General features: G+C 41.4%; 1 protein-coding gene across 2 annotated transcripts in view; it reads right to left on the reverse strand.

Moving 5' to 3' along the window:
* LOC145998437 (sodium-coupled monocarboxylate transporter 1-like) overlaps nucleotides 1–19,796 on the reverse strand; it is an 89,845-nt gene that overhangs the window by 37,860 nt on the left and 32,189 nt on the right. The window contains exons 1-2 of one of the 2 annotated variants that reach the window (XM_083134846.1): nucleotides 3,217–3,326; nucleotides 2,645–2,804 (exon numbers count right to left, since the gene is read on the reverse strand). In XM_083134846.1, the coding sequence (XP_082990972.1) occupies nucleotides 2,645–2,782 (138 nt within the window). In that variant the 5' untranslated portion in view covers nucleotides 2,783–2,804; nucleotides 3,217–3,326. Of the gene's footprint in view, nucleotides 1–2,644; nucleotides 2,805–3,216; nucleotides 3,327–19,796 lie in introns of those variants that run through there. The other variant, XM_083134844.1, reaches the window with a different exon arrangement.

Below are 19,796 nucleotides of genomic sequence, written 5' to 3' on the forward strand. Positions count from 1 at the left end.
CATGTAAGTAAGCTGTCTCAACTACTTTTCACCTAAAAGATGTTGGAAATTGAGAGACGAGGTGTTACTCGATCACCATCAAGTTGAAGTTTCAAGGCTTTTTTCTTGTTTCTTTAAGTCCACTTTATGCACAGATAGGCAAATTGGGGCTGATTCTACAGTTTAAAGTGAGCTTGAAACTACGTATGTGTCTCAAACCCGGGAGCCCTTGATTACAAGGGGACAATGAACGTTACCAATGCACATATCATGCGCACTAAACGGACAACTATGGACTTGCTCCGAACACTTTCATGAACTGACGTTGAAATTCTACAGAGCGTTCAAAAACTACCCGCATTCATACTTTTAAAGGTGCGTATACTGTACATGTGCGAACCGAACCGTTTGCGAACCGCTTGTGAACCTCTTGTTCTCACTATTGGGACGTGGTTTTCAGAGCCGGGCGAACTGCTTGTGAACCGCTCGTGGCGATCCATCTCCTGTCGGTTTTCTGACGAACACAAAGGCAGAGAACAAAGGCTTTCGCAGTTCACACTGGGACGGCGTCGTGCGTAGTTCGTTGCTTTTGGTCTGCTCGCGAACCTCCAGATTTTCTATTGGTTTTATTGCAGTTTTTGATGTAATTATGGAGTGGTCAGAGGAAAATGCACTAAAACTTATTGGTATTTATGAAACCAGATCTTTACTATCTTTACTCTGGGATCCTAAACATAAGGATCATTTAAAAAAAAAAAAATGCCTGGAGGGAAATAGGTGCCGAGATGAATATTTGTGCGGACAAATGTGACTTCAAATCCATCATAAGCTCCATAACAGTGCGTTTCTTATACAGGTTGGTGTGCCACCAACGTCGTTGTTTCCCTTCTTCTTGCACAAACTAGCCATCACTAAAGCCGCACCACTCGTCACTAAAATCGCATACTTTTCCTCACGCGAAGACATGATGACAAGATGAACACTGAACAAATTATTGCCTGTGGTTCGCGGTTTCCCATGGATCGTTTGAAGTTCGCTGTTAGAATAATTTCAGCGAACGGTTCACAAGCGGCTCGCAAACGGTTCGGTTCGCACATAGTTCCCAAGCTGAATAGGGATTGTTACGACCTTGAAGAACGATTTATGTTTAGAGCAGTGCCAGAGAGGCAGTGCCGCTGTTGAGTGTTACAGTCGTCGGCGGTGAGACGTACAATCACAGTTTGTCAACAATACCTTTTACGTGCGCACACAGCGAATCGCTTCGTCGGAAGCATATTTTGAATTTTATTCACATGAAAGATGTGTGGAGAAATGGAGAAGTCTATTTCCCGATGATCCGGCACGAGGTAAAAGCTCAGTGTATGATTGTTTCAAATTTAGTTTCAATATTCTTTTCGCGTATTTCAACGCACAGAAAGCGGTGCCGTATTGTCAGTGTGTTATTGACCTGAGAGATTGCAGTATTTCTCACATTTAGTTTAAAACTTATTTTTTGTGTGTTTCAATATATACAGTAAAACTTCTAACGGACACCTCTGAATAGCGGATGAGGACACTGAAAACTACCTCCCCAACGCAAATAAAACTTCTTAATAACGGACAGGCTGAAAGAAAACGGTCGCAAATCCTGGAATTCGATACAACAATGGCCAGTATTTCGAATTAGGGCGCATTGTTTCATGTTACACCGAACGTATTTCCTTTTAAAAGTGCAGACAGTATTCTTTGTGGTTATGTTGAGAAGTGTGTCATTTAAAATGCAGTAATTTAACAAAGGATTACACTACGTGTACTGTATTTTCCTTTTTGAAATTTTTTAATGTATATAGGGAAACTTTAGTATTTTGTTCCTTGAATGTAGGAAAGAAAAACATTATGTTCGTAAAGTACGTACTGCAATATGGTTATCCTATTGTGTAACATCGTACACTTTTTTTCTGAATAGTGGACACTTCTTAATAACGGACATTTATTCTTCCCTCAGGCCTGTCCGTTATTGAGAAGTTTTACTGTAGTTAACAAATATATGTATTTATTACGTTGACAGGTTCAATAAATTTTGAGTATAAAATTCTCAAACTTTGAGTGCAGGAATTTCTCGAACGCTCTGTATATTACAAGATCATGGGCTCTTGTAGGAATTTTCTGAGGAGGGTCAAAATCAGAAACTTTTTTTTTTAGAAGTGGTGAAGTTGTAAAATTAGAAATGTTTAAATGAAGACAAGAAATGTAAAAAGAGAAAGAACCGACAGTCAGCAAAAGAAAGAAAAGTTAGAGGGGGAAAGGAGAAAACAAGACACAAAAAAGGACAGAAATGGTAGGAAAGATATAATCAATAAGAAAGTAAGTAAACAAGAAAAATAAAATCTGGGAAAAAATAGAAAGGTATACAAACAAAGAGAAAATTGAAGAATAAGGAAGCAATTCTATCAAAATACCAGTGAGGTCAATTGAGTCCTTAATATCTTACTGTAGCCGCCAATGTACAATATACAAATTTCACAAATTATACATATAATAGATGTCAAAGTGAACTATTGTGAAATCAAATTCCTTATATATAGGTATATATATATATATATATATAGATATATGAATATACACAAACATATATATCTATGAAGCTGTTTTGGTCAATTTAGAAATATCACTGAAATAGCCTTACCTCGTATGCAGATGTCAACTGCATTTCATGGTAGAACGGAACAATGATATAAGCGATGAACGGAATGGCAAGGAAGGTAGCGATCCCCATCAGCCATATCTGGCTCCCGAAGAGGTACACCTCCGCTGGCTGCCCCATCAGGGTGATGGACGACAGGAAGCTGCAAAAGAAAAGAATCGTTACTGGCGAGGTTACAGCGATGCAGTGCTAAATATAACAATGTACGACTATCCAGGGTGCGACAAAAGTCAGGTTACATGGGGAGTTTCTGACTGTGAGTGAAGTGCTGACAAAAGATGAAAGGGGGAGGTGATTTTCCTGAGTGGCCACCGTGGTCTCCAGACCTGACACCAATGGATTTTGTCCTTTGTGGTAATTTAAAGGCGCTCGTCTACTCAGTGAAGATACAGAAGATCCAGCATCTGAAGGAACGCATTGTATAATGTTGAGACATGATTATGCCTGACGTTCTGGAAAAGGTTCTGGAGAACTGGAAACGTCGCTTGCACAAATACATTGATGTTCAAGGTGCACACATTGAAGATATACTATAAATCCCTATGTAACTTGACCTTTGACTCCAGTTTATTGGATGTGCAAAGGACACAATTCCGATTCTTCAGCTTAGAGAGTACTGTATATCCTCACAAAAAATGTCAGGGAGTACATTGTACTGTACTCCTGCCATCATCGTCCCTGCGTTACCGCGTACTTCAAAACTTAGTGTTGTCGACAATCATTCACACGTTAGAAAAATCCTTCACTCTGGTCAACAGCCACATGTCGCTTGTTCATAAAGACCACTATAAAACAACTTTGTCTCTTAGTACAAGTCGTTTTATTTCACCTCATCTAAAACCTCACCGTGAACGGCATCAAACACTCCTTTCGTGCACTTCAAGATCACTTTCTTGAATCTGTTCATTTCATTTACGTAATGGTAGATTACACGATGTGAAGTGTTTGCCCTCATATTAACTAGAGCAGAAATCGAAGGCATCCTAGGAAACCCGAATTTGGATTGAGTAAACACGTTCATGCACGACGCTCCACCTACCGGCGGAACCTGCAGTAATGACGTTAACATCACATCAAGTTGTCTGACTCTGAACAATCAATGTAGCTCAGTTAAGTGGCATCAAGGATGTTTGATTAGCAAATTAAATAATAATCAGGTGTCTCGAATGAGACTCTTGAAGGTAGGAGACATCCATGATTGGTTCCTGCCATTAGAACTTGAATGTTCATGACTGAGGGTGAAGGTCAAGTAAGAACAGAAATCTTGCAGGCAGAGAGAATCATCAGCAGCAACCGGCGAATCCTGGAGAAGCAGGAGCTTCAACCCTTGAAGGACATCATTGCCCAAGAGGTATGGAACAGCTTTAAAACAGCATCCTCACGTCAGGAGAATTGGGGCTCAACCCGCTCAACGATTCTAGTCTCTGGTAATACCACAGGCAAATTCAATATGTTACAGACATGCATGTATGACACCAACTTGACAAGCTACAAGTACATGACAGTGTGAGTACATCTTCGTTAAGCATATCGGTGGTGGTAAATTTTCCATCTAACCTAACCAATGCTATGGAAAAATAAGCCCAATGCAATGGATGGACATGACAATCTCCAGTTTTCGGAATTCTATTGGATAGAAAGTATATTTGCATAAAATACAAAACCATGTTCCACATGCAACTTACGAAAATATAAGAAAATAGCAGAAAGCCCAAAAATCGATGTTCCTGTAGGGAATTGCTGAAAGTATGCGATTTTTTAGTTTATATCTTCAAAAACCTCGTATTTGTGAGGAATGAGTAAACAAGCAAGTATTCTCCAGAATCTAGTCTTTACATTGATGTACGATACGCGTCATCCCTTTGTTTCCGAACTGCTGGCGCTGTAATCATAGTCACGCCTTACCGATGAGTTTCTTCAATGCCACAGCTCGCTTGACCGTGTCTTTGCAAACATACACCCCGCGGAGTGCCTCCCGTGACGTGATGTGGCTTGGAATTAAGCAGCGACATCTCCTGTTTGATAGTTGATCCAGAAGTGAAAGCGGGCGTCTCCAAGCGGACGATACGAGAACTTCTTGCAGGCGCTAATTTCAAGCGCAGAAGGTTTGCTGCCTGATTTCAATGTCTGCCCAATACATATGTCTGTGGTAACACCTTCCTTACAAGAAGTAAGCCGGTCTCTGTAAGGACAACAAACTCAACACACAAGACTCCAAGTGCGGCCTCCCCGATGGCGCAGTGGTAGCGTCGTCGCCTTGTAGTCAAGGGATCCCGGGTTCGATACTCGGTGGAGGCACAAGTGGTTCGGATCCCAGTTTTAACTGTAGGTCCAGTCCCGATTAGCCTTACTCTGCATAAAGTGGACGTAACACAACAAATCAATCAATCAAGACTCCAAGTGGCACAGAATCCATTCCCTCGAGAAGAACCCAGTCAACCAGTCAACACCAAGGGAAACGACACTTCAGAACAACAGTCGTCAAATGCTGTCAGTTATCCACATCAATACTCTCTGGCTTGAGACCGGACGCGTGAGATGAAGACAATTTCACTTCCCTCGTGTTCGTGAAGGTTCTAGGTTCGTTTTAGTTAGGCTATGAGTTTTCAAAAGTCTTTAGATGGAAATAATCCATTTCACCAACTCACACATACAGCATAGACATTAGCGAAAAATGCAGACTCGACCAGGACTCGAACCAGGGTGTCTGGCGTAAGGTGCTATTGCTCTACCAACTGAGCCTGTGCGTGTCAAACAGTAGCCTCGTCTAGTTGGCTGCACTTTTTGACACTCGGTGCAGTGCAGGTGTATCCAGTGTCAGGGTGTTGCAAAGAAATGACGTTCAACCAACTAGACGGATAGCGGTGTTCAAGTTCACAATATTAAACAAATGCTTGTCTGCTGCTTTAAACGGTCATTTGATTAGTTAGCAAGCACCACGTGACCATACACCATACTTGCACCGGTCCGGAAGGTAGTGCAGACGGTGCAGACACCAAATACACTACTTGACTCCAAATCAACGAACTAGACGACTCGGTGTTGCACCTTGCAGCCAACTAGACGCTTCGGTGCAGAGAGAGTCAAAGCGAGTCAAAAAGTGCTAGTAAGGCAATTTGAGTCGCCAGAACTACCGCGAAAGGAATTGAGCGCGAAAGTGAAATTTTCGCGTTTAATGAGTTTAATGCGTTTCGCGCTTAATCGTTTTGCTCTTATTCCTTCGCTTTTGTCCCGTTCGCGCTTATTCCGTTTCGTTTTCGCACATAATCTGTTTGGCGGTTGTTCCGTTCGCGCTCATTCCGGTGTTCAATTTTGGTTTCGTGCTCAATCCATTTAACTGCTATTCCTTTCGCGCTTATTCCGGTATTCAATTTTGGTTTCGCGCTCAATCCTTTTCGTGGTTATCCCTTTCGCGCTTATTCCGGTGTTCAATTTTGGTTTAGGAATTATTCCGTTTCGCTGGAATTTCTTTCGCGGTTAATCCGTTTCGAGCTTAATCTCTTTCGCGGTTATTCCACCACCCCGGCAATTTACTCTCTAAGTTGGGAGAAACTAGACACTAGAGTACTGCAATGAACCACTTTCGCTCGCCCGTAATCGTTCAAGTCTCCTCCGCTCGAGTGTACCTTCAGTAAAAAAGTACCCGGAATTTAGCTGGTAAAAGTCCCACATTGTAGGTATCGAGAATTCATTTTGTCCGTAGGATGGCAGCACTGTACTGAATGACCACGCAGAGGGGTTGAGTAATCTATCCATCAGTTTGTGCACAGCAGCTGCTTACGTTAGTTGGGTTGACGAGTGTCCTGCGATTTGCAGAATGGAGATAAATATCGAGCAAATAATTTGTTTGAAATTTTGTGTTGCCCACGGACTGTCGTGTGCTGAATCGTTGAAAATGCTATAAAATGCCTTTGGTTATTCGTGTCTGTCGAAAACACAAGCATGTGCATGGCACAAGGCTTTCAAAGAAGGCAGAGAAGTTGTTGTTGATTTGCCACGTTCTGGTCGACCTTCCACGTCATAACTGGTGGTTAGACATGGGTGTATGAGTATGACATGCAACCAGGTCAACAATCTTCGGAATTGCGCTTCAAAAATCAACCAAAACCCCAAAAACCACGCCAAGGTCACTCAAAAACGAAGGTCATGGTCATTGTTTTCTTTGAGTATCGTGGTTTTGTGCACTCAGAATTCCTTCCAGCGGGACAAACTGTGAATAAAGAGTTTTATGTGACCGTTATGAGGCGTCTGCGTGAGAATGTTCGCCGGAAAAGACCAGAGTTATGGAAAAACAATTCTTGGATTTTACACAGGTCGCACAGGTCGACTCTTGTTCGAAAGTATTTGGCCAAAAAATCAACACATGTCCTCGCCCAAGTCCCATATTCTCCAGATATGGCTCCGTGTGATTTTTTTATCTTTCCGCGACTCAAGTTACCACTTCGGGGAAGGCGTTTTGAATCAATTCAATCAATTAAAGGAAATTCACAGAAGAAACTCAGGGCGATGCCGTCTTTTGCGTTTGAAAAGTATTTTGAAGACTGGGTTAAGCGTTGGCATATGTGTGTTGCATCTGACGGGTCTTATTTTGAAGGCGATAAAATAAATGTTGATGATTAAAAAAAAGTATTTTGTGTTTTATTCACAAATTCCGGGTACTTTTTGTACGTAGTAGTATACAATGGAATATCATTTTAGTATGACATAATCATAGACAAAATTAATATATGTATGTAAAATATCCGTTCTAGCAGTTTCAGCCCACAACCATTTGTTTCATTTTCATATATCACTGAACTGATAAGATAGAGTGAACTACATTTTAACATGAAGGTGATGACTTTGTTTACTTAAGTTTAAGTTTAAACTTCACTGTCTTTTTTAAAAAAATATTTTTTATGTTAGTGTTAATTATAAAATGGATCTAAATCGAAGGGGCTATAGTGTGCCAAATTCTAAAGTTATAAGGTCACACATACAATGGCATACTGAAATCAGTCCCTTCCTTGCTTCATACGGAAGGGAATCACTTGGTTCGAGTAACCCTTAGTCTTTATGATAGAACTGGTGCTTAATTAGCTTTGTTCGTCCATACAGTTTCAAATTTAAAGAAACTACGGTTGAAAACGGAAATCACATTCAACATCTATTACACCAGAGATTATAAAATTGGACAGTTTCCTGTTCAGCTGTTGGCACGTGTGAATAGGGAAGTAAAATGACATGTATAATATACACATATGAGGCTATTTATGGCTGTTATACAACTTCCTCTTTCGCTCATGCTATACACCATTTCATCATCGTTCATCGCCATTGCTGCGATTAACATGAAGTAGGAAAATTGGTCAAACCCACGCAGAATGTGATAGTGTTCTCTCGGCTACAGAACCAAGGTTTACGATGAAAAACGTATGCATTGAACATGTTCGTTTATCAACAGTAGCGCACTTTTTGACTCTCTGCAAACGCACGTCTAGTTGGATACACTGTGCAACATCGACTCGTCTAAGCCGCGCGTCAGGCTAAGTTTGCAGCAGGTTTTATGTATCAATCCGCGCGAGAACTGAGCTCAGAATCTTCCGCGCCAGTCTTTCCTCAACCGCCGAGCTGCTTACATCGCAGACACTGAGAAAATCCACAGTATTGCCAACTGCACAACACATCAAAACCCGCATGCATGTCAAGTGGAATGTATTTTTGCTTCTCTTTGTCTCCTGAAACATAAAATTTAAAAAATACTTTCTGCACATATATTATTTAATAAATGTGTCATTACTTAATATAAGAGCGAAATAACTTCTAAACATGAGAGCATGTATGTATATTTCGAGCACGCAAAACGAAAAATAAACGGAGATAAAAGTAAACAACAATGGGCCAATCTTGAATTTAATGACAAATTATTGTTTTTGGTTTAGAAAGAAATACATTTATGAAAAACGTGGTTGCTTCGTCCGCAATACATCCGTCCCTGTAAGACACACGCAATTCAAGTTATACCACCAAAAAAGCATGATTTGTTATTGGTGATATATACAATCAGGTGCATTGTCTGCTGCTATTACTCTGGTTTCAATTTATGAATCAATTCACTAAACCAGGATTCAAATCTTGGTCTGTCCATTTCTTGCTGAAAATCACCCTTTCTTTGCACGGAACAGTACATATGCGCCTTCAACAAAGCTTTCATTGCCGCCAGTGGATGAAACAATAAGCCTCCCCCTTCCCCTCATCGTCGGTTTCTTCAGCCCTTTCGGTGGTTTTGCATGGTGGTATCCTTCCATGTTTTATTCCCGCTTCCCCCACCCACCGAGTTGAAGAACGTCTCGTCCAAATAATAAACATGTTTCTTCTCACGCAATATCTTTTAATACCGCGGAGATTCTTTTGTCGTCAAACAACAAACAATCGTTTCCTCTTGCTAAACTCAAACCGCAAATCATTCAAGACCCGTGATACAATTCGTGCGCACATTCACCTCACGCCCTGTTTTACTTTGATCTTGTTGCCGCAAGGAGGATTATGCACTTAAAACAACTTGTTTGACTTTGAAGAGCGTTTCCCTTCGGATGAAGCCCAAAATAACATTCGGGTAAAACCGCGCGCTGAACAGGAGATTCAGCCATTCTCGCCGCTCTACAATAAACATAGGGTTAAAATAGTGGGATGTGCAACACTGGTATCACCGATTCCACGCGTTCTGCAACGCATTCAGTCTCGCTCGACTCGCTCTAAAGTTTCAGTGTCTCTTCAACGCAATACACATTGCAGTTGGCGAATCTGCTGTTCTAAGTTCGTCTGCACAGTGATTGCAACCAATTAAGTCCATACCTGCTAATAGATGTATTATTTTGTCTGTATTTTACAAATTAAATAACTGTTTTCTTGAAAGTATGCAGTTGTGTCGGAATAGAACCCGTCTCAGTGGAACTATATTCTTGCGCGCACGTTTGGATCTACATATGCGAAAACCTGCTGCAAGGTTGACTTGACGCTTGGCTTACTTTGTTGATTTGATGCCAAGTAGTGTATTTGGTGTCTGCACCAGCGGTGTAGCGTGTGGTGTATGATCACGGGGTGCGCGCTAACTAATCAAATGAACGTTTAAAGCAGCAGACAGGCATTTGTTGAATCTTCTGAACGGCTATTCGTGTACAGGGTGCACCAAAAGTCCCATTACCCCCCCCCCTTTCAATTATAGACAAACCTGCAAAATGTTATTTTAACAGCATGCGTATGATGAGAGGATGGTATACCATTGAATTAGACCAATGACCACCATTTACTCCAGAGAATCTGTGTGCACACCGCCATTTTCATGGCACAGTATTATTCGCCTCCACGTGCGATGTGAAATCCACCGTAACATGGCTGGCGTGAGGGAAGCAAACGCACTGCGCACAGCTTCTTGAAGTGCCTCAGTTGTCTGATAACGATTATGTGCGACTTTGTGTTTGATGTGTCTCCACAGCGCATTATCACAAGATGTCAGATTTGGACTTTGGGGTGGCCATTTTAGAGGTGCTGGTAAATTTGGCGATCCTCGTCCAATCCATTTGTCTCTGAAAACATCATTGAGGTATTCTCTTAAAATGGCCACCTGAAATCCAGATCTGACATCTTATGTTACGGAGGATTTCACATCGCACCTGGAGGCGAATAATACTGTGCCATAAAAATGGCGGTGTGCACACAGATCCTCTGGAGTAAATGGTGTTCATTGGTTTGATTTAATGGTATAGCATCCTCACATCATACGCATGCTGTTAAAATAACATTTTGCAGATTTCTCTACAATTCAAAGTGTGGGTAATGGGACTTTTGGTACACCCTGTACTTGGTTGAACGTCATTTCCTATCACCAGCCTGACATCGGAATACACCTGCTCTGTACCTAGTCTCAAAAAGTGCAGCGAACTAGACGGGCCCAGTGTGATATTTCAAAAGTTTCCAGTGAGGGAGAAAGAAGTTCCAGAGACTGCTCTTGAACCATCGGAGCCGACTTCCGTAACGAAGTGGTTAGCACAGCGCGCATGGTTGTTCATCATGTCATCACTCATCCTCATAGTCGCGATTAACCCAAAGTAGGAGAAAGACGACACTGAACAACAAAAATATCATTAAACAAATCGTATGTGCAATGTATTGCGAAGACGACGAACAATAAATATATCGACGGTTATTGTGGTAAGGAAATATTATCGTGGCCTTAATGATAGTACGGTACTGACATAGCAAAGCCAATTTCTCGATATGGGTCGGCCCTGTCTGTCTTCTGATTGGCGACCTTCATGACGTGAATGTTAAGCGTTTCAATTGAATGCAGAGTCGTTATCCCAAGAGCCTGTTGCATGACAAGCGAGGTTTGCGGGATGCATGTCCTAGGATTCTGAAAGTGCATTGTGTGCAGGCACAGGCAGTAGTGGGGAGCAAAGGTGCTAACAAATGCAGTACCCTTGTATCTGGGTGGTCGAAATGCCTATTTGTACCTTTATTTTCTTCCAAGCTATCCAAGGGCACACACAAGAGATGACAGACACCTGCCCAAGAAGGGGGGTTGGTGGGGGTCATAACTCCCCCCTTGGCCCAGTATTCGTAAAAAACAGAACAACAAACGCAGGAAATGATGTCAAAATGAGGACCAACTACTAAAAACAGTAGATGTAACCCCCCCCCCCTTTCAAATTCCTGTTCACGCCACTGCTAATGATGCCTCAGGTGGCAGGTTTGAAATATGTACAGGATATGCAGCAAAAGGCGCCTGTTTTTTGCTGTTCTGTTACCCTACCTCTCTAATGAATTCTTAGAAAGGGAAAAAAAAGTTACCCAGCATGCATTTTACTTAACAAAAGAACATGTCCTGTCAAACAAAGCAACTCGAGTCCAGGAACCGCAGAGACGCTGGTGTTTTCGAGGAACCAGGAAAAGCCAAGAGTAAGCAGAAGTGGCCGTGAACTTCGCCGGAAGTGAAGGGGAAAGAGGATATGTAACTTGCAAAGGGCTTAAGCTACAAAAGAGGCTTCATTGTGGCCGCGTATTCCTGCCTCGCCTGATGGCTTATCACATCAGTACGCGATAATGTTATGACCTAACCGCCATTTTAGGCGAAACGGTAATTCCTGTTTCACCCGTTTCCCCTAATATATATATATATATATAAGCTGAAAGGGAAATACGCCAAATGAGGGTATTTTGGGTAAACTTGCATAACAGACGGTCTCTTTTATTCACGATGATCAACGTCATCACCAACAAATTTGGAACATATCCTTAACACGAAGAGGAAATGAAAATTCATTACAATGATGATACATAACGACAATATAATAACCAATAGCCTTAGGTTAGGTTTAGACATTAGTAAATAGTGTAGTCAATAGCGTTAGCCATAATTAAATGTGTGCGTGTGTGCATTGTGTACGAAAAGGAATTCAGTAACTGCCAATTTCTCTTTCTCTATTGGTTAATTACAACCATGGGCATGGAACCCCATTGGACCGTTGAAATGTAATAAAACAAAGCAAATTACAATTGCATTCTAAATGAATGAATCGGATCCATTCACACAAAATCTATACTTACGGGACATATTAACAGCATAGCAAATTTCCCTCATTTCAAATATTTCCCTTCAAAACTTGATTACGTGAAACGGAAATTTCTATTTCGCCTAAAATGGTGGACAGGTATCAGTTCGATAAGCTACATTGTGAGCGGGTGATAGCCTGATGGGAAACAAACACAAATAAATACCCATACCTAACCCAGATTTGAACCCAGGATCTCTGCCTTCCCAGGAGACTACGCTAACCTCGCAACAGTTGGTTTTCTTTATTACTGAAAACCTAAACGGAACGTGCGGTTCAACCAGGAGACAGCGGGTCGAATCCCGTTAAATATGAAGGCCATACGGTAAATCCAGTTTTCCACCGAAGAAAGTAGAGCTGCCTGGCGGTAGTCCGGCAACTATCTCCCGACTGGCGACAGGATGTGGGACCCAACTTTCAACTTCCACGTCTCTTGCCACAAGTTGCGTTGAAGCTCAGCCTAGTTGCATTTGGTTGGATTTCCACTCCGTTTTCATCCAGGGGAAATTCCAAAGACTTCTTATGCAGTCCACATTTCTGTTTCAGTTTGTTGTTGTTTATTTAAGTTCACTTTATGCACCTTGTGAACTGAATCTACAGTTTAAAGTGGAATCCGAACCACTATGTGCGTCCAAGGGGGTATTGAACCCGGGATTCCTTCTTTAAAAGGCAACGACGTTACCACTATGCCATCAGGAAGGCCTTGAGGCTTCTTGATTGATTGCTTCATTTTAAGGCGGAATCACACGGAACTGGATTTCCAGCAGGAATGCCCTAGTTGACTGGCTGGAAATCATGGTCGCGAGGCTGGCTGCTTGACTGGTTTTGATGACTAGTTAATGTGCTAATTGCGACTGGCCTTCTCTGCTGGAACAGCGAATCAGAGCGAAGTTTAGCCATGTCAAGATAATCTGTGAGTTTCATACAAAGTTTTTTGTCTGTGGTTTCCGAGGGTTGGTTGTTTTTGTTCGCATCTCGATAAAAAAAAAGTGACAGAGATGTGCGTTCGTGTTCAGTTCATTAATATTTAAGTATTTATGCAGAGCGAAGAGATTTGTACTTGACAGATATGATTAACCGATAATGACAATCCTTATTATTACAAGTGCATTAAATGTTTGGCATATTTAGTTCAACAAAATATTTTTTATGAATGAATTTTGCAAATCTCACGCATGAATATACCTTACGAGGTCAGTATACATTGATTGCCATATTTTCTTCCGAGCCAATATATAGTCCACATTTTTAATTTAATTTTTAATAACAGCAGTAGCTGTTCTCTACAACGTTCTTCAAATTGCTCGTCCATCTTTTTAGCTTGACCACTCTGCGCAATGCCTTGTGGGAACAAAGTATTCCGACAATTACGGTAACAAGTATCGCGTGAGGCGAAAACTAGCAGCTGAGCAAGTACCACACAACTAGTCCAAGTCCAACTGCAAAGTCCAGCAAGAAAGCTAGCCTCGTGTGATTCAGCCATTACTTAATTTGTCTCTTGGTTTTGTTGGCTCCTAGAACGAACTTGGTGCAGTCGCGGCGTCCAAATCAATTCGCAAACGAGAATGTGCAAAACTTAGCATTCCTTTGCAAGTTACGAAAGGGAAAGGCACTGACGACCTTGACTTGTGACGTCACCTGAGTGTGGCTCGTGCGAGATTGTAAAAACAAAGGGTGGCGAAGGATGTGCTAAAAAGCCAGTAGTCTTCTTTGCCTTATCAAAATGGATATTTCACGGAAAGATGTGACTTGATATACTAGCGTATTCACAATTTTAATTTTGTGGGTGTTTAAGTTTTTTCAATTAAATAATTAATTAAGAAGATATGCAGTGAATCTTGGTCGTTTGCGTATCGCTATGATTTATTGTGTATATTCACTGTGGCTTTTCTGCCACATTTGTCTAATTGCAACGATGAGGATGAGTGATGATATGATGAAATTGATGAATGGACACTCACGCCCAGGCCCGTATTCAGGGGAGAAGCCATGGGGGCCATGGCCCCTCTCGAACCCTGAAATATTAATGAACCTATAAAAAACTACAAAAATAACATCGTCTATTTTCCAAATTTGTAAAAATTTCAATTTTGTTCTTAAATAAATGAATGTGTTTCTTGTGTAGAAGTCTCCAGTCTACAATATTGGGTAGCTTTAGTTTTATAATCATTGAGGCAAGGCTACCAGACGTCCGATTCACCGATTTATTCAGGATTGTGGGTTATTTTTAATACCTGTCCCGACTTTTTCGAACTGTAGTCGTGATGCGAAAATGTCTCTTTATTAATTTTTCTTGTAAACTAACATTTAGACATGTTTTTTTATGGTAATAATAATTGCTAATACGCAACATAAGAAAATGAAGGAAATTTGAAAACATTGTTAATTTGCAGAACACAAAACTATTTGAACTATTTTGTAATCTCTCTTTCCCTTTCTTTCTCTCTCTCTCTCCCTATATATATATATATATATATATATATATATATATATATATAATTTCGTTTCTGGCCCCTCCCTCAAAAAATCCTGGGTACGAGCTTGCTCACACACATATGTAGGCTGGGATTTGAAACAGGGACCCCTGGCGTCGTAGCTTGCTGTGCTAACCCTTCTGCCACGCAGGTGGGCTTGTTTACGCCTTGCAACTATGCTTTAGGAGCAGTTGAATGTAAAGAAAGTGTGTTGTATTATACTCTGCCTCGAGAATCTGTGGAGCAAAGCGGTAGAGAAGGGGAGAAAGCGAGAAGGCGGAGCGAAGCAGTACGCGCTACTCCTAACAGCTGGTAGCTGCAGTCGCATTTTCCTCTTCATGCACTCACTTCCCCTCTCAGGCGTCACTACTTACGCAGATACTTGCTTTCGTTCGCTTGCTCCACAGTTTCCCGGGACAGAGTATAGTAAGGCTGGAACCCCAAAATGTGTCACCTTCGGTGTTGAACCCTCAATGTTTTCAACCACTGAATTGGTGTGCATGCTAAAAATTGAAATGGAAGATCAGGTAATTAATGAAGCCGACCTACGTGACGGAGTGGTTAGCATAGCGCGCTACGATGTCAGGGTCCCGAGTTTCGATTCCCGACCTGGGCATGGGTGTTCTATGCAGTGTTGTTTCATCAATTACATCATATCATCAGTCATTCTCATCGTCGCGATCAGACAAAAGTGGAAGAAAAGCAACGCTAATTAATAATAATCAAAAAAGATAATAAATTAAGCACATCACAATGCAGAACCAATACAACTTCTTTCGTTTCACATAATTTGCTATCCACTTCTTATGGTTTATAATGTTTAAGTATTATACAGGATTTCCATAAAGTTTGCAACCAATTGTAAGAATATTATATTATATTGGAAAAAACGTAATGCAAATTAATATCAACTGATCCTCAGCCAGTGGAATTTATACTTGAGGGCTTCCGGTGGCATGCTTACTTTGTCATTTTCAAGAGAGATTTATCAGTGTTTCTGCTGTTACGGATGCCATCGTGCAAGAAGAATCAAGAGCAGTGCATCTCAACCGCCCCGGTATTGGAGCCTGGCATTAATGTACAGTGGTTGACAATTAATTGAATCCCAATTTAAACAAAAGCATTTTCCTTATTATTTTTCTTATGCCATGACCAAAATCCTACCGTGTAAAGTGAGAAATGTTATGGCATTTCAGATGTCATGACATATTTCATGGCATTTCTCAAGAATGGAATCGATCCTATTTCCGTAGCATTTTTCGTAGCATAACCAATCAGAAGCGACCTCTAGGTCACGAGCCCAGCTGTAATGGCGGGCGCGTGAGACGTAAACAATGTATCACTTCAAATTTTTAAAAGGCGATAACTATTGATCCAAGAGGAATAAGGTTTCCTATTAAATGATTTTAGGTAGAAAGCAATGGCGCTGCTTAAATATATGCTTTACTGTACACGTATGGAAGAATATTTTAGTTGTTTCAATTGTAAACAACGTGAACTCACCATCGATGGTGTAACTCGACGTGCCTTTCGTGCTGTATATATTATACATTTTAATCGCAAAACCTTACCGAAATTTTACATGAAATGCTTTCTTTTCAAGTACTATCTGCTATAAGGTTTTGGAAGCATTTACGTGGCATTTATGTTAGCAAAAATGTTAAAGAAATGCTTTCATCTATTAAGCGGGCCTTATAGTTGTCTAGAAGCCTAAACATAATCGAACTATTGCAGTTTATGATTGTGCCATAAATTATTGATTAATATTGAATTTCAAATGTGCACGTATTAAGGTTATAAAAGTAGAGAAGTCTTTACTAAAATTGTTGGGATCGGAGCATCGATATCTACTATCTATCTACTTTTAAAGAAATAATTTTACCGGACTGCGGTTTCTCGAAGCTTGAGAATCAGTGATCCAAGGAAAAATTGTGCAATAGTTCAGAAAATGCACAAAGTGTCCGGTTGAATATCTGAATCAACGCGTAACGAAAAGAAGAATTGGAAAGCATAGGTTTGTGACTTTCTGGATACCTTGTTCCTTGGAGTAGTGCATTGCGGAAAGGAGATGTTCAGATTAATTCAACAGAAGTAATTCCTACAAACTTGTAACTCTTGGAACCTGGTATCATCTGTTCTCTTCTCTGTCGAACGTAATTTGAGCGATAAAGGAAATAGTTATTTTATGCTTCACAGCCCAAGGGTAACCAACCACAGCTCACTTAACATGCATAATATGAGAAATGCAAAACAAAACCTAGAGCGTGACGATCAAAGTGTGAGCTTAACACCAAAATTTAGTATTCCTTCAGTAGTACAGTGGCACGGGTTCTGCGCCCGAAAATGAGGCTCGGTGAGGCTCGCCTTAATGGATTTCTCTCGTAAGGCATGAGCCTCATTTTCTCGCAGTGTTGCCAGCTCACCCCAAGAATATTTCACCATGTGATATTTTACAGGCGAAGCTAACCTACAAATGGGAGTTGGCAACACTGGCAACATCAATTGCGATTTAGTGTTGCCAACTCACCTCAAGAATATTTCACCATGTGATATTTTACAGGCGAAGCTAACCTACAGAGTAGTACAGGTGCACGGGTTCTGCGCCCGAAAATGGCGCTCGGTGGCGCTCGCAGTGTTGCTAACTCCTCACTTGAAAAAATCACCAAGGTTTTTGTGTTTGGGTATAACCTAACCTCAAGCAAGGAGCTGGCAACACTGCGAGCCCTATTTTCGGGCGCAGTGTTGCCAACTCACCCCAAGAAAATTTCACCATGTGATATTTCACAGGCGAAGCTAACCTACAAATGGGAGTTGGCAACACTGACTAGTGGAGGTGCACGGGTTCTGCGCTATTATTTGCGATTCAGTGTTGCCAACTCACCCCAATAATATTTCACCACATGTTATTTTACAGGCGAAGCTAACCTACGAATGAGAGTTAGCAACACTGGTAACATCAATTACGGTTTAGTGTTGCCAACTTACCTGAAGAATATTTCACCTTGTGATATTTTACAGGCGAAGCTAACCTACAAATAGAAGTTGACAACACTGGTAACATCAATTACGGTTCAATGTTGCCAACTTACCTGAAGAATAATTTCACCTTGTGATATTTTACAGGCGAAGCTAACCTACAAATAGAAGTTGACAACACTGGTAACATCAATTGCGGTTCAATGTTGCCAACTTACCTGAAGAATATTTCATCATGTGATATTTTACAGGCGAAGCTAACCTACAAATGGGAGTTGGCAACACTGATTAGTGGAGGTGCACGAGTTCAAGAACATCAATTGCCAGTGTTGCCAACTCACCCTAAGAATATTTCACCATGATATTTTACAGACGAAGCTAACCTACGAATGGGCAACACAGACTAGTGGAGGTGGCCGGGTTCTGCAACATTAATTGCCAGTGTTGCCAACTCACCTTAAGAATATTCCACCATATGATATTTTACAAACGAAGCTAACCTACGAATGGGCAACACTGACTAGTGGAGGTGACCGGGGGTTGCGTCCGAATCAGCAGCAGATGTCACCTGCACCGTTACATCCGGGGACTCAGCTAATTTTTGTTGTCCGAATTTGCGGTAGACGTGGAGTCGGAGGGAAGAGCAGAGAGGCGCGACAGATGCACGCTTGAACTCGCTGTGACGCTGCGCTTGGCAGCCATATTCTAACTTTCATTTTGTACAGGCAACATTTACTGATTAGAGGATGTAAAACTCAGTTATATTTTAATATTTTATCGATAATGCAGAAAACGTAAATGATGAAATAGCGTGTTATATTTTTAATGTGAGTAGTTAGGTGGAAATCATTGTCATGTTTGTTTGCGCCCCAGAGCGCGGTGGGTGAAGTTCGGGCTGACACCTGGCGGGAAAAGTGACAGCCGTACTACAAGGGGACATGCAGATTCGGACGACTTGGACGCGACTTCGAGTGCACGCGAGAGCAACGGGGGGAGAACGGGATGGAGCGCTTGCCAATCCGGACACGGCTTTTGTAAACCTCTCTCGGGAACGATGTGCCACACACGCGCGCGCTGGCGCCTATTGGTAGATTATGTTTCGCGTATTTATTCGTTGCGCTGACACAGCGTGATGAGTAAATAATGCATTCTCTCATTTTTGAAGTACGAATGCACTTTATCGTAATCTTCCAAGTCCCGGGGACACTAATGTTTGTATATTGTGACTTTTGTAAACCTCTCTCGGGAACGATGTGCCACACACGTGCACGCGCTGGCGCCTCTTATTATTTCTGTATTATGGCGCAAACACATCTAGAAAAACTACAATTTTGCTCCCTCTCCTCTCTGCGTGTGCTATCAACAATACGTAGGCCTTGGGACGACGAAAGTTACACAACGGTGAGCCTCGTCAGTACACCTACCCCGCAACATCTGGAGCGTGCAAGTACATAAATAGCGGGTCGCTTGGGTGTATACAATTTGTTTTGTTTATATTTTGTTTCAGAGCAAGCGAGATAACCGGAGCATGCAGGCACACAACAGCGAGCTGGGATGGAAGATCGTCAGCATATCCGGAGCGTGCAGGTACATAATAGCGAGCTGCTTGGGCGTTAGCGTGGCTTCGCCGGATACAATACACACGATGCTTAGGTTACAACAGGTTGTTAACATTAGCTTTGGGGAAGAATATTCTAGAGAAGATTGTCTCAGAACATTTTCATAGTTTCACACTTCTATTAGATTGGTAGAAAAATATATTAGTGGGCAATAAAATCTGAAGAAGATTTGTGTCTAGCAAAAATAAGCTAAATAGAATTACACATGCATACAATATTTATTTTTTTCTATCTACAATCATATTTTTCTTATATATTTTTTCAATTTTTTTATAGGGTTGATTAAAGCACATATTTGAGGAAGACAACACTCTACCACCAACCGATCACATATAAATAAACATACCCAAAAAAAATGCGCTCCATGAAAAGTTGCCCTGTGTGCAAAACAGCCATATCAAGCAAAAATTTTGCAAGACATTGTCGCACCTGCGTGCCAAGCAAGCATTTGGCTGCCACCGAACTGTGTTCCGGA

Source organism: Lepisma saccharinum, chromosome 14, assembly GCF_977018435.1.
Source record: "Lepisma saccharinum chromosome 14, izLepSacc3.1, whole genome shotgun sequence".
Taxonomy (NCBI): domain Eukaryota; kingdom Metazoa; phylum Arthropoda; class Insecta; order Zygentoma; family Lepismatidae; genus Lepisma; species Lepisma saccharinum.